The sequence below is a fragment of the Oryzias latipes genome, chromosome 11, assembly GCF_002234675.1.
Source record: "Oryzias latipes chromosome 11, ASM223467v1".
Classification (NCBI taxonomy): Eukaryota; Metazoa; Chordata; class Actinopteri; order Beloniformes; family Adrianichthyidae; genus Oryzias; species Oryzias latipes.
This window is the reverse complement of record NC_019869.2, coordinates 9,984,570-9,996,995: the sequence shown is the minus strand read 5'-3', so window position 1 is coordinate 9,996,995 and position 12,426 is coordinate 9,984,570. Positions and strand designations below refer to the sequence as shown.

Genomic DNA, 12,426 nt, shown 5'->3' with positions numbered 1-12,426 from the left:
GCAGCCAATCTGCACCGTGCCGGCCATGCAGCACACCAACATACCAAATGCTCTCAAACACACACCCTGCTGACATCTCTGAAAAACAAATACAAGTCATTTATTTATGTAAGATGTGATCACTGGTGATAAACCATCAAAACAACAGTTTGCCATATTTAAAGAATAGCAAATTTAAAATAAATCCTGGAAAAACTTTGACAAACCAAAAACAGCAAGACACACAGTATAATAAATAGCTTTGTCTTTAATAAAGTACAAAACAGCATGCAACTGCAAACTGTACGATTTATTCATTTTTTTTAAGTACAATTCATTTTTTTTAAGATATTTTCTTTTACAACGTAAGCAGAGCAGAAAAAATGTGCTACATTTGGGTTCAAGTACAGAAAGCCTTTACTAACAAAAATGTAAAGAAAGGTATGGTGATCTGGAATCTCTTATCTGATTTAAAATTGCTTCTTTTTTTGCAATTTAAATGTAAAACAAGAGATTCAAGTGTTGAGTCACTGTGTTTGGCTCTAGAATGACACCACAGGTATTCCCGGATCAAGTCCTGTCAGTGACATTTACCCTGACTCTGGTCAAAACACAGAAAGGTCTTCATCCCCCAACAACAGAAAGAAACCCAGTTTAACAAACTATGGAGAGTCAGCATCCCAGTGTGGTCATTGCTGCAGATTGGTGGGCATGGCAGGCTATCATTTCTGCTGAAGTTCTGATGATCTGGCTGCAGTTCTGTGAAACCTGAGAATCTCAAGAGTGTGATTCTCTTTTCTTGAGAGTGTACTTTTTATGTCAGCTAAAAAGTTTGTAACAGAACCCAAAGTTTGAACAGAAAATACTTCTTTTCAGCAACCGTTTTTGACGCTGCATAGGCTTTTCATTTTCCCTCTGCTGTTACATTACATACTAAGATCCATACACACATAGAAATGCTCAAAGTCAGCATCCTGAGCAGTTTGGCGTCTCTGAAAGAGTGAGGCCATTTGGAAGAAAAAAAAATTGCAATGAAGCAGAAAGCAGACTTTTGTTACCAAGAAATAGTCTTTCCCTGATTTAAGAGTGTAGAGTAAGTGTCCAAAGTCTGAAAGAATCCTATTTTTTTTATGTCTTTAGCTATCAGTTACTAGATTTCCACATTTAAACAGCCATGGTAAAAAATCATTTGAAGGCATAGCGCCAGGGGGGAAAAAGAGCACTTTAAGCATGAAAACTAAACCCCTGAAAAAAAATGTGTGTATATATATATATATATATATATATATATATATATATATATATATATATATATATATATATATATATATACACATTTATTTATTTATTTATTATTTTATTCATTCATTCATTCATTCGTTTGTTTGTTTGTTTATTTAGTTATTTTTATATTTATTTATTTTAATGTTTTGATTAGTTTTTTCTTCTTTGAGTTCCCCAGCTAGTTTGAAGTATTTTTCAGGACACAAGTCATTAAAATGAAACATACTGATATCACATCACACATAAAGCATTTGTAGAACATTTCATGTACAGAATTTACAGTCAATTAAAATGTTTTTTATACAAGAAACTTCCTTTACTTAACACTTCTCCAGGAGACTATTTCCCTATCTGAGGATTCTGAGATGAGAATTAGAGGATCAAAAATCCCACTTTTGGTTTCAGTAGTTTTCACAGTCTCATCATTCAGATGTACAGAACTCAGTCTTGCTTAATTAAAGTCATTTTTCACCTTTGTGTGAAAAATTTAAAAATATATTATTCGAATCGTGTATATTATATTAGAATTAAATAATAATCTATTTGCTTAATGCATGAACATTAAGTCATTTATTACCACGTAAAACTCACTAAAAACAGTCCTAAATCCAAAACAATAACAGTGCATAGTCTGATTTAGTCTCTTTTACATCATTTACAACTGAAATGGACACAGAACCCCGATGTGGGTCCATTTTAGATAGAAGCTTTTGAAAATAAGGCTACATAGACGTCTATGCCTGGAAGCATTTCATATCCAGCTACTGCTTACATCAACAAACTTTGGCACTGGTTTTCAGGAACATGTCTGATCACGTCGTAGATCGTAGTGTGTGAATCCTGACCGGACTCGAAATGAGAAAGAGATCTACAGGACGCCTGAAAGAAAGGAACAGAAAAGTAAGAATTTAAAAATGTTGCTCCCTCCTATTTAAATTCCGATTAGCATGGTTAAAGACCTGTGTAGAGTCCATTTTTCCTGGTAGGGACACAAACTCATAGATGCCAAAGTCTTCAGTTGCATCTTCATGACCTGTTGATGTAGATTCTAAATGTCAGAGCAACTTTGGCTTTTATTCAGGGAAGTATTATCTCCTCCTAAACTGATTATTAAGAGAGAATTAAAAAGTGTTGAATTGGGAACAATATCAAAGTCTTGTTTCCTTTAATGTCCCTACGTTTTTATATCCTAAACTTTTTTTCCCTCAAGAAAGACTTTTGGTATGTCCGAATTCCCTTCCTACTCACTAACTGCTAAAAAACACTGTATAGTGTGCGACTATCTATTTGGTGCCCTAGTCCTTAAAAATAACTCAGACACCATGTTATCTATATTTTTTTCTTTGAACAGTAAATATGACTTCACAGATTTTCAAAAGTAAGAACTTATTAAATATGGAAACTTTGTGAAGACTGCTTATGAATCCACTCTGCTCTGATATTGCTTGGATGGTTTATAAAAAAATAAATAAAGTAAATATATTTATTTCACAGAAATCGTTAAAATGCAATGCTTTTTGGTCTGTATTCGCCAATCTAGTGAGCATATATGCACACTGGTTTTTTGCAGAGATTTCTGGGAAATTTCTGGATTTTGGAACCGTAGATTCAGACGGCACTACGAATATGCAAGTGCACTATATAGTGCACTATGTAGGGGTCGTGAAGGAATTTGGACACAACCGTTGACTATGACACAAAACATGGACCCAACTGTCCATTAATTTTACATTCTTTAATAAGAAGGTCTATGATATAAATAAATGTTGAAGTGTAAAAACAAGAGCGAGCTCTGTTACACTGGTGATCTTTCTGTTGTCGCCAACTGAAATAGAACAAACAGAAGCTCACCTGAGCGATGAGGTCGATCCTGCTGTGAAAATGGCCTAAAAAAGAGAATCAATCAATCAATCAATGCAAAAAGCATGAAAATGTATATTGATGGTAAAAAAAAAAAAACATATTTGCCCCTTTCCTGATTTAAGATTAATGTGAGTAGTTGTCAAACTTTCATAAAAACGTTATTTTTACACAAAAGTACCTCAAAGACACACAAAATACAGTACATAAACTGTAACTTTAAAAGCAAAGAAAAACAAAGACACCCTTTAATGTGAATGATGTCGTTTGCTTTTAGACAAAAGAAAGACACCTTGGTTAAGTCCATAAGAAGAATTAGAAGTCCATGCATATAAAAAGACCCACAATAAAAAAATAACGTCACCAGAATAAAATCAAATTTTGCAAAATAATCTTTAAGAGGGCAAGTGTTTTCTACATTTTGGAAAACTGAAGTCATGATTACAAGAAAGAACAAAAGAAGAAAGATTCTGTGCTGCTACAATGATTATGCTACGTACCTGTTGTAAATGCTCATAAGCACTGTCAATATTGGAGACACAACGAGAAATTATTATTAACAACCACACAGACCATAAAATTGCCTTCAGTTTATTATAACTTTTTTTTTTAATCGGTAGCTGGTGGAATTTTGACGTTACAGTTCAGTCTGAACTCCCATTTAATAAAGATTAGCTTGTTTGCTTTTTAGAAAAGAAAAATGTGGGTCAAAGTGAAAATGAAGATCTTTTTAACCTCTCTTAGGATGGCAGGTTCTTCTGACAAAGAACAGCAACATGCAGGCGATGATAAACAAACAGCAGACACTGATGGCTGCCAGCGGCAACACAGAGCCAGCCTCCTGGATTTGCTTCCCTCTGTCTGTCAACACAAAAGGAAGTGCAGGGTCTATCGTTTAATCATTAAAACAAAGCTTATGAAGTTATACAGTTTGATCAAAACGCTGATAATGACTAAAAATACTGGATTTGCTGAGAGTTTTAGTATTTTTTCTTCCTTGTTTTTTAGAGGCTGAAACATTGAATGTATAAGGGAACTGGACTGAGGGAGTGTGACATCATCCACAGAATTTTTTTTATTTCCGATTCAAACCACACTTGCATTTTTCTGTGATATGAATGCCGCCATGTTGGAGCAAGATGATATCGGTGAACATAACTGGTCCAAATATGTTTTGTCTTTCGTTTCTGTGGCAACCACCACTCTTACTAATCCGGATTGAGCTTTTTAGAAGTCCACACCCCTGCCACTTAAAAGCAGGCAAAGGAGAATCTTTAAAACATTTCAAATGCTCAAAAAGTGAGACTATTTTATTGAGGCATCTGATTGGCCAATTTATAACTTAAATGACTTGTCTAGAGAAGAAATATAATAAGGGAGAGGTAGAACACGTTAGAGACCGACTCTAATGAAAATCGAGTTGGTGTTTTGAACACATACTATTTTTCTGATGATGGAGAAGATATATAGAAAAAAATTAAGCTTAAATTTATTTTTCAGGGCATTTCTTTATCCAAATCATTGCAAATCAGGATAAGACGGAAAAAGTTTGAAAATGAGTGTATTTGTGACGTAAAATGCAATGGCAAGACACAAGCTCCCTGCTCCGCTCTATTCTGATGCATCCTCTTGTAGAGAAATAGATCCATGTACGTCTTTGTTTTTCCTGTCCACGCTGGAATCTGGCTCTAACTTGTACAGCTGGATAGCTCTGATTCTGCTCGCCATTTTTGTTGCACTGGTAATGTGAGGTTGAGGGGTGTAAAGGAGCTGTAAGTTAGCAGAAGAGTGTGTAAACAGACAGATGATGGGAAGTAGGGGTGTGCTTACTCTGCACCATAACTCAATGAAGTCTCCAATAAACTCTTGCCACCCCTGCAGAAACTTTATCCTAGAAAATGACAGTTTTTTTTTATTTTAGCTAAAAATGGCATAATCATTATTAAAAGACCACTGGGAACACTTTTAAAACAGATCAAAAGATCACCGGAGAGGGACTTTAAGCATGACTTAAGAATATCACTTACCCAATATGTAGAGTACAAAATACTTTTAGTTTCCTGGTATCAGTGTGCACGTTGTTATTTGTAAACATTTCCATGTCGGATCCAAAAAACGGGAAAGGCAAATGTTGTTGACACATTTTTCCCAGGATTTTAAATCATGGCCGGTATCAGCAAAAGTCATCAGTCAGCCTTGCTCAGTATCACCAAGACAACATATCAATGTCAGTACACAGAAACTCTACATGCTATAAACTCAGTCAACAAACACAACAGCTGTCATCCGCCGCTTCTTTCCCAGTCACTGAACTCGAACATAGATGTGAGCTAAAATAAATCAACCCAGATAAAACCTGTTATAATGGCCATCTATGCTTTATTGTATTTTCATGAACTGTTCTCAGTATGTAGCTGCAATGGAAGATCTTTTTTATTGTTCTATTTCTTACCAAAGTGAGTGTAGTTTTCCTCAAAACTCAAAACTGTTTTGCCAGAACAAACTGTTGTCAAAGGATTCCCAAAACCCACCCGCACTCTTTTCCCTCTTGCCATGTTTTACCCACCTGTTCCGAACCTGGCCACCACCAGAGTGAACTGGGCCTCGTCTTGTTTCTTTGTCACATTATTAAAGGCACGGCACAGATAGTCTTCAGCTTGGGCCAACCGGTAGGATAGAACTTCCAGACGCGGGCCCTCCGTAATGATCTGAGTCTCGTTGTGTCTCTTGGAAATCCAAACATAACTGTTTGGTGGGTTTGAGTCGGCCTGGCATTCAAAGAAGACCAGCTCTCCGGGGTTGATGGTGAAAACCCCCCCTGTCCGGAGGCCCTGGTCAGTGTTCACCTCCAAATTGTAAGGACCATCTGCATGACAACATAACATTTCATTATAATTAAAGAGGTTTTTTTTTTTTAAAGAAACCTTAATCAAACCCATTAAAGGACAACATTTATTGTAGAGTTGCATTTAGAAGAATTCAAATTGGCACCAAATGACAAATTAAGAAAGTAATTTTCAAGAGAACAGCTGGCTCACAAAAATGAGTGAGAGATGCACATTTTTTACTGACAAAAAAGGGGTCAAATTGAAACTTAATGCAAATACAACTGTAATAAACTCAGGGACAACCAGCTCTCAAGACGAATTTAGGAACAGAACTTTTTTATTACAATCATTATGCAAGGATTATAATAATGATATAATTATTATATATCATTTTATCATTATTATAATCCTTGCAGAGACGGAGGGTCTAAGGGCAGGGATGCCCAGTTTAGCTTAATCTGTTTAGTTTAGTTTAGCCATTACCTATTGAATTTGATCACTTATTTTATGTTCTTATACAATCACCGGTCTAAAGCCCATTGAGACAGCTATGTTGTAATATGAGGCTATATAAATAAATTTGAATTGAATTGAATCGTGTTTTTGATCAGTTCTGTGTGACACTTTGGACAAAAAATCCTTGAAAAATAACAAAATTGTAAAGAGGACAGGGGCAGAGCTACAAGGGGCTTGGAGGGCTGCCCTCGCCAAAAAGCATTGCCCCCCAATTTTTGAGTAACTATGAGTATCATTATTTTTTTAATTGCAAACTTAAAAAAAGCAATTTGTCTAAAGGAAATCTTTAGTCCCTTAATTTATTTGCTTCGCCCCTGTATTGTGTATGCCGGCCTTTCTGGGCCATCAGCACCCTGAACTTAGCCAAAACCTGCCCTGTTTCCATGCTATGAAAAGGAAAATCATATTTTTGTAAGACTCATGTTTAAAGAAAATAGTCTTGAAAGATGTGGCTAAATGCCGCAGATCATAAGTATTGACGATGAAATTCATTTGTTAGATCAGTAGAATTTCAAGTTCTGCCCAGTCAGTTTAGTTGCACTGTCACTGTCAACACTTTGAGTTCAGCGAAAAAACGATTTTCATTTGCCATCTTTTTTTAAATGTTGTAGCTCCGCCACTGAAAGAAGATAAATGACATGTTTGCTTTTACTTAAAACTCATCAATTTTCACAATTCACTGAAGAGGTGGGAAGCAGTCCAAACACAACAGAAATACGTATCTACTGAAGTGTTTAACCCTTTTTTTCAGTTGAAACATGTATGTTCTAGTTAAACAAAAACCCATTCAAACTTACACAAAAATTTGGCTTTGAATTTAATCTGGATTGGAATGGCCAGCAAGGTTTTGGCATCCAGAGTCCCATGCAAATTCTTCTGCATAAAAGCCTTGTGTTTTCTACTGTCAGCAAACAGAAGGACCTCACAGGAATTTACATATGACCTAATCGTTCAACAGCAATGTGCAAAAGGAAGAAGTCAAAATGTAAAAGGGCACAGCGGGATGTGGTTCAGAAGTAAATTCTTACTTGGAAGGATACTTTTTCCTTTTTTATTTTTCTAAAATAAAACGTATCCTATGTAATTATTTAAGTACTACAGCTACAGTACAGAGAAGGTTGGCATTTTTATGAAATCTGTGTGGAGACCCTGTAGAACGAATAAGACTAAACAATAAAATGTTTTGTCCAGCTTAAACTTAAAAGTGTGCAAGCAGAAGCTCTAAAAGGTCACAACTGAAATCTTGATTTTTATTCCAAATCTTAGCTAAACGTCCACCTCATGCAAACAAGCAGACTGGCGTTTTAACGTTGATCGTCTTAGCATTCAGAAACACGAGTTGTGATCCGTCGTACATTTGACACCATCTAAAGAATTGTGAACTTTCTGTTGGCATCTAAAACAAACCAGCAAAGCCTAAAATATATCAGATTTCTTGAAAATATAATAAAAAAAGCGAGGGCTGAGCTATTGGGTGGGGGAGGGCAGCAAAAAGCTATGACTGCCCCCAATTTTTGAGTGAGTTTTAATATCATTGTTGACTAAAACAAGCTTATTTAAGCTGTTTAAAGAACTGCTTTTTTAATATATTTAAAATATTTTTCCACTCTGCTGTTCTTATTTGCCCCCCTTCCAAAGTCTTTTCTGTCCCCTTCCTGCCCCCTCACATACAATGTTCTAGCTCCGCCACTGTCCAAAAGGTCCAAAAGAACTTCCATTTTATTGGGTCAGAATTGATAAGAGATGCTTGTGAAGCTACTCACAGTACACGTTGAGTTCCACATCCTTGCTCTCCAGAGGTTTGCTCACTGGGTTTTTGACCTTGCATCTGTAAGTTCCCTTGTCCTCCTTTTTCACAGGGCTGATCAGCAGTGCAGATCTGTCCTGAGTGAAGTGATATCTCTCACTGGAAACCAGTTCTGCATTGTCCCTGAACCACCTAAACTCAACTCTGGTTCCAGTATTGACAGAACAAGTCCAAGTTACGTTGGCTTTGTCCTCTATAACTGAGTGAGATGGGCTCTTCTGGATCTCAGGAACGGAGACGGGAACTGTTGGGAGGAAAAAAATGTTGAAGGTGTTTTCAAACAATCCTCATCAGGTTTGCAATGCTGTGATAATCACGACTCTCACCATCCACCGTTACAGCAACCGTTTTCTCCTCCTTGATGACCTGCCCCGTTTGGTTATGAAACTCGATGTTCAGGCTCAGGTGATAATCCCCTTCACTGTCTTTGTTCAAATTCTCGATCCCCAGGGAAATGTTGGGTTCTTTGAAGTTGAGCCAGTTACGGTACCCCATGTTGATGATTGCAGTTTCTTTGGTGAAGGTGACCAAGGTGATCCTGGTGCCACTCGGTTTAGTGTATGACCAGGTTCCCTGGATCTCAGCTTTATCAAGAGGGAAGCGGGTTTCTACTGGTAAAAGCAGGGACTCTCCTCGAATGACATGATGAACAAGCGAGGGGATGTGGATGAGCTCACAGCTGACCCCTGAGTTAGGAGAAACAAGAAACGGGAGATCAGTATTAGATGTCCAACAAACTACCCCTAAACCACTGGAGAAAGTTCCTCTTTTGTATCTGCTACAGTTGATTTCAATTCCCTTATCAGTTTTCAAAGGCTGCTGTTTCAGTTCCTACTTGTAAAAAGCACAAGGACATCAGTTCTCAAGTCAGGGCTACAGCCTTTAGTCAAGGTAAAACAAGGTACACTTATACAGTGTTCTCCTACCTTCTTAGAAGGCCAAAAGGATTTTCCAGTAACCGTCCTATTCAACCATTCACACACTGATGGGTGATCTGCTACTTGCTCCAAACTATAACCACCAGGAGCATTGTGGGGTTCAGCGTCTTGTTCAAGAAAACTTAGACATATGGGCGGGCATGTCTGGTTCAGATTCGGCCAGGAACCGAACCTGTGACATTCTCATCAGAGGTCAATAAAACAAATGCACACTTTTAATGAGATGTGTGCCTTTTATGACTTATTTTCCAATAACAACACAAAGATTCTGAGCTGAGAAGATCTGATATGGGCTCAAAGTACTCATCGTCCACTTCAATCATTTTTCATAGGTCTGTGGTAGATTTAAGCTTTATTTTGTGAAATTAGTAAAAAGAAGTTAAGCACTAGCGTCGTAAAATCTCTCATCAAATTTGTATTCAAGCCAACTAATGACCTTGTTTTAAAAATCAAATCAATTCATAGAATTTGCAGTTTCTCTTGGCTTTTCCTTATTATTTGGAGTTACTTTTTTCTAAATGTTGAACTTCTGTATTTTTTTTATTATTATTTATTGTTATTAAGAAAAACGCAACTCTGTCTCATAAATATGGAGTTTTCTGGCCTAAATAGTTGATTTGTACAGTATTTGTTCGGTCTACCAAACTGCTTGGTATGTTTCTCACACTAAAAATTTGTAAAAACTAATTTAATGTAGGGAAAACACAACAAAAATGATTTTGTCGACTACAAAAGTCAAACATATATGGTAATTTAACAGATTTTTTAAAATTGCATCTTGAACCTATTATCTATGTAGGCTTTGGCTTTGGTTGCACAAGCACTTTTCAATATGGTTGAATTTGAGGTTTGATCCTTGAATGTATATGAGAACTGGACTGAGCAAGTGTGACATCACCCATAGAAAACAGTTTACTTCTGGCTCCAACCAGATATAATCAATTCAGTTGCCATTTTCTTTCAATACGAAACTGCCATGTTGGAGCCAGACAACGTCAGTAAGTAGGCCTAGTGATTGGATCGAGTCTGTCTGAATCCGTTTTTTAATGGCAATTACTCTTGCTATTTAGGAGTGAGCTTGTTGGGAGTCCACACCCCTACCACTTGAAAGTGGGCTCAGTAGAATCAGTAGAAATAAATACTTTTTGCCCGACTATAGACACAAACGACCAATTTCCAGTATTTAGCAACAACAAAAAATGTTTGTCTTTTTCCGCTCTGTCATTACATCATTGACTTCCCCACAGGAAGATGGGAGCATCAAAGAAAAACAAAAGATTTCATTTGTATCCTGCTACTCAATCTGTCCAAGTCCTGAAACTGCTGTGAGTTAATATTGACTAAGCTTAGATGAGGTCATTGTTTTCACAAGTCAGGGGCCTCCCAGATCCCGATTATTTGCAATCCAAACAAGTATCTTTAAATATAGTGATGAGAAAAACATCTTTGACTGTGAAGTCAGTTTGTCCATTGATTGGCAGATCAAAACTGTCAACCTCCCAAGAAAAGTTCTAACTAGCTTTTTCATCGTTCTGCTTTTGTTCTGTCACATAAAGCTAAATTACACTGCCATGTTTGTTTTTACAAATCTGATAGCTGATCTTATCTCTGATCAATACTTAGCTTGTTTGAATAAAAAGACCACATAAAACAGATGGCTGAAAGTTTGCAATAAGCTCAGTGGTCTTTAATAAGTGAAGCAGGTGTAAAAAATTTTGCTCTTAGCTTTTTTTCTGGTGAGTCACACTTCTGTTTGTGTATTCTTTTTCTGATTCAGCACCAGAGAACTGAAAGTAACTCAGACTTTAGTGTAGACGTTTAATTAATTAAACTTCACTATAAAAAGGCTACATGTCTAAACCTAAATTACCTTTTTTTTAAATGAGTAATAGTTTTTCAAAGTCACTTCCTGTTTCCTTGCTGTTCTCATCATTCACATCCCCATCTCTGCTTGCTGTATTTCCTGCTCATGACCTCCCGCCAGAGTCAGACAGGTTTCTGGTGATTGATGCCCATAAAGCTCATCAAAATAGATCCACTGTGCGTTTGGTGTTGTGTTCTAAATGATACATGCTGTGCAAACGCCATTCTGCTTTCAGGCCTGCAGGCCAGTTTCTGAGTGTCTGTGGGAGTGTGTCAGTGTTTACGGCAGCGGAGTGAAGTGTGCTCGGCCCGCTCCTTCACTGTTGTCTCCAAACAGCTTGGGCATTGTTGTAGTGATAGAGAGGAGATTATCATCAACAATAGGCTTTTAGGTGAGAGGATATCTTTGTTTAGCAGGCCTGCCTGCACACACACAGACACTTGGAGGCAGCTACATTCAGAGAACCACTAACACCTGCTCCTTATCACCCACACACACACATCCAAGTTGTTTGGACACTAAACAAAGTCGCCCTCCATCCTTTTGAGCCTCTTTCAGGTAAGACAAGTTGAGCTTTTCAAGGGGGCTTCATGATGCACACATCAAAAGTGGAAACTATTTTGTGCTGTTTTTGAGTCTCTAGTTGTTGTGTTTTCTGTTTGAGTCAGACATGTAGCCGCAGTGGCTTCTTCTTTCCACTGACCTTGTGTTTTTGCCTTCCCTAACACTAACATCAACAGAAAAAGCTAATTCTGTCAAGTCACATTGCAACTGCTATGTAAAGAGCATGCAAAAATATTCACTTCAGAAGAAACAAGGAATCAACTTTGACCACTTCAACTTGACAAAAGAGGATTTTCTTTAAAAACAAATTGACAAAGCTGCTAAGATTAACTACTTTTAAAATAATATAAACACATAGTCCTCCTTACATGACTAGTTCAGATGAAAAAGAAACACTTTTGGGGTATTTGACATGAAATACTGCAACAAAAATCGATTTTGATCTTTTAATTTGTTAAATATCAGCAATTTCACTGGGTTTAAATCCACATTTTCCAAATCTTTTACGCTCGACTTATTTGACACCAGCAAACCCAGTAACTTCCCACCTCCAGCAGTGACCCACAACATCACTTTGAGACTCAGCGCTCACCTGTGACGACAAACAGAACAGAGCAGACGCACAGGGCTGTTCTTCCAGCTGCCTCCATGGCATCTTATCCTTTGGAGATTTGTGAGACTTCTGACAGACACACAGGGAGGGAAGGATGTGATGAAGAGGTGGTGGAGGAGGAGGAGAAAAATGTGACTGGCTGTGGTGACATTATTTGCCAGGGAAATAAGAGG

General features: G+C 37.3%; 1 protein-coding gene across 1 annotated transcript; it reads right to left on the bottom strand.

Annotated features, from left to right (window-relative positions):
* Positions 1–1,359: 1,359 nt before the first annotated feature.
* Positions 1,360–12,426, bottom strand: hepacam2 (HEPACAM family member 2). The gene is made up of 9 exons (XM_011480826.3): positions 12,233–12,426; positions 8,601–8,960; positions 8,231–8,518; positions 5,690–5,989; positions 3,859–3,984; positions 3,624–3,645; positions 3,115–3,149; positions 2,223–2,296; positions 1,360–2,142 (listed from the first exon to the last, which is right to left on the bottom strand). Exons 1-9 carry the CDS (start codon positions 12,288–12,290, stop codon positions 2,032–2,034), a joined length of 1,374 nt encoding a protein of 457 aa, XP_011479128.2. The 5' UTR covers positions 12,291–12,426; the 3' UTR covers positions 1,360–2,031.

Bases quoted from the DNA above. Each gene is read 5' to 3' on its own strand.
- hepacam2 (XM_011480826.3), bottom strand. From the start codon at position 12,290: ATGGAGGCAGCTGGAAGAACAGCCCTGTGCGTCTGCTCTGTTCTGTTT. The intron at 3,985-5,689 runs GTGGGTAAAACA...TTGTGTTGACAG, and splicing joins GGTGGCCAGGTTCGGAACAG to ACAGAGGGAAGCAAATCCAG. The intron at 2,297-3,114 runs GTGAGCTTCTGT...CTACATCAACAG, and splicing joins GGATCGACCTCATCGCTCAG to GTCATGAAGATGCAACTGAA.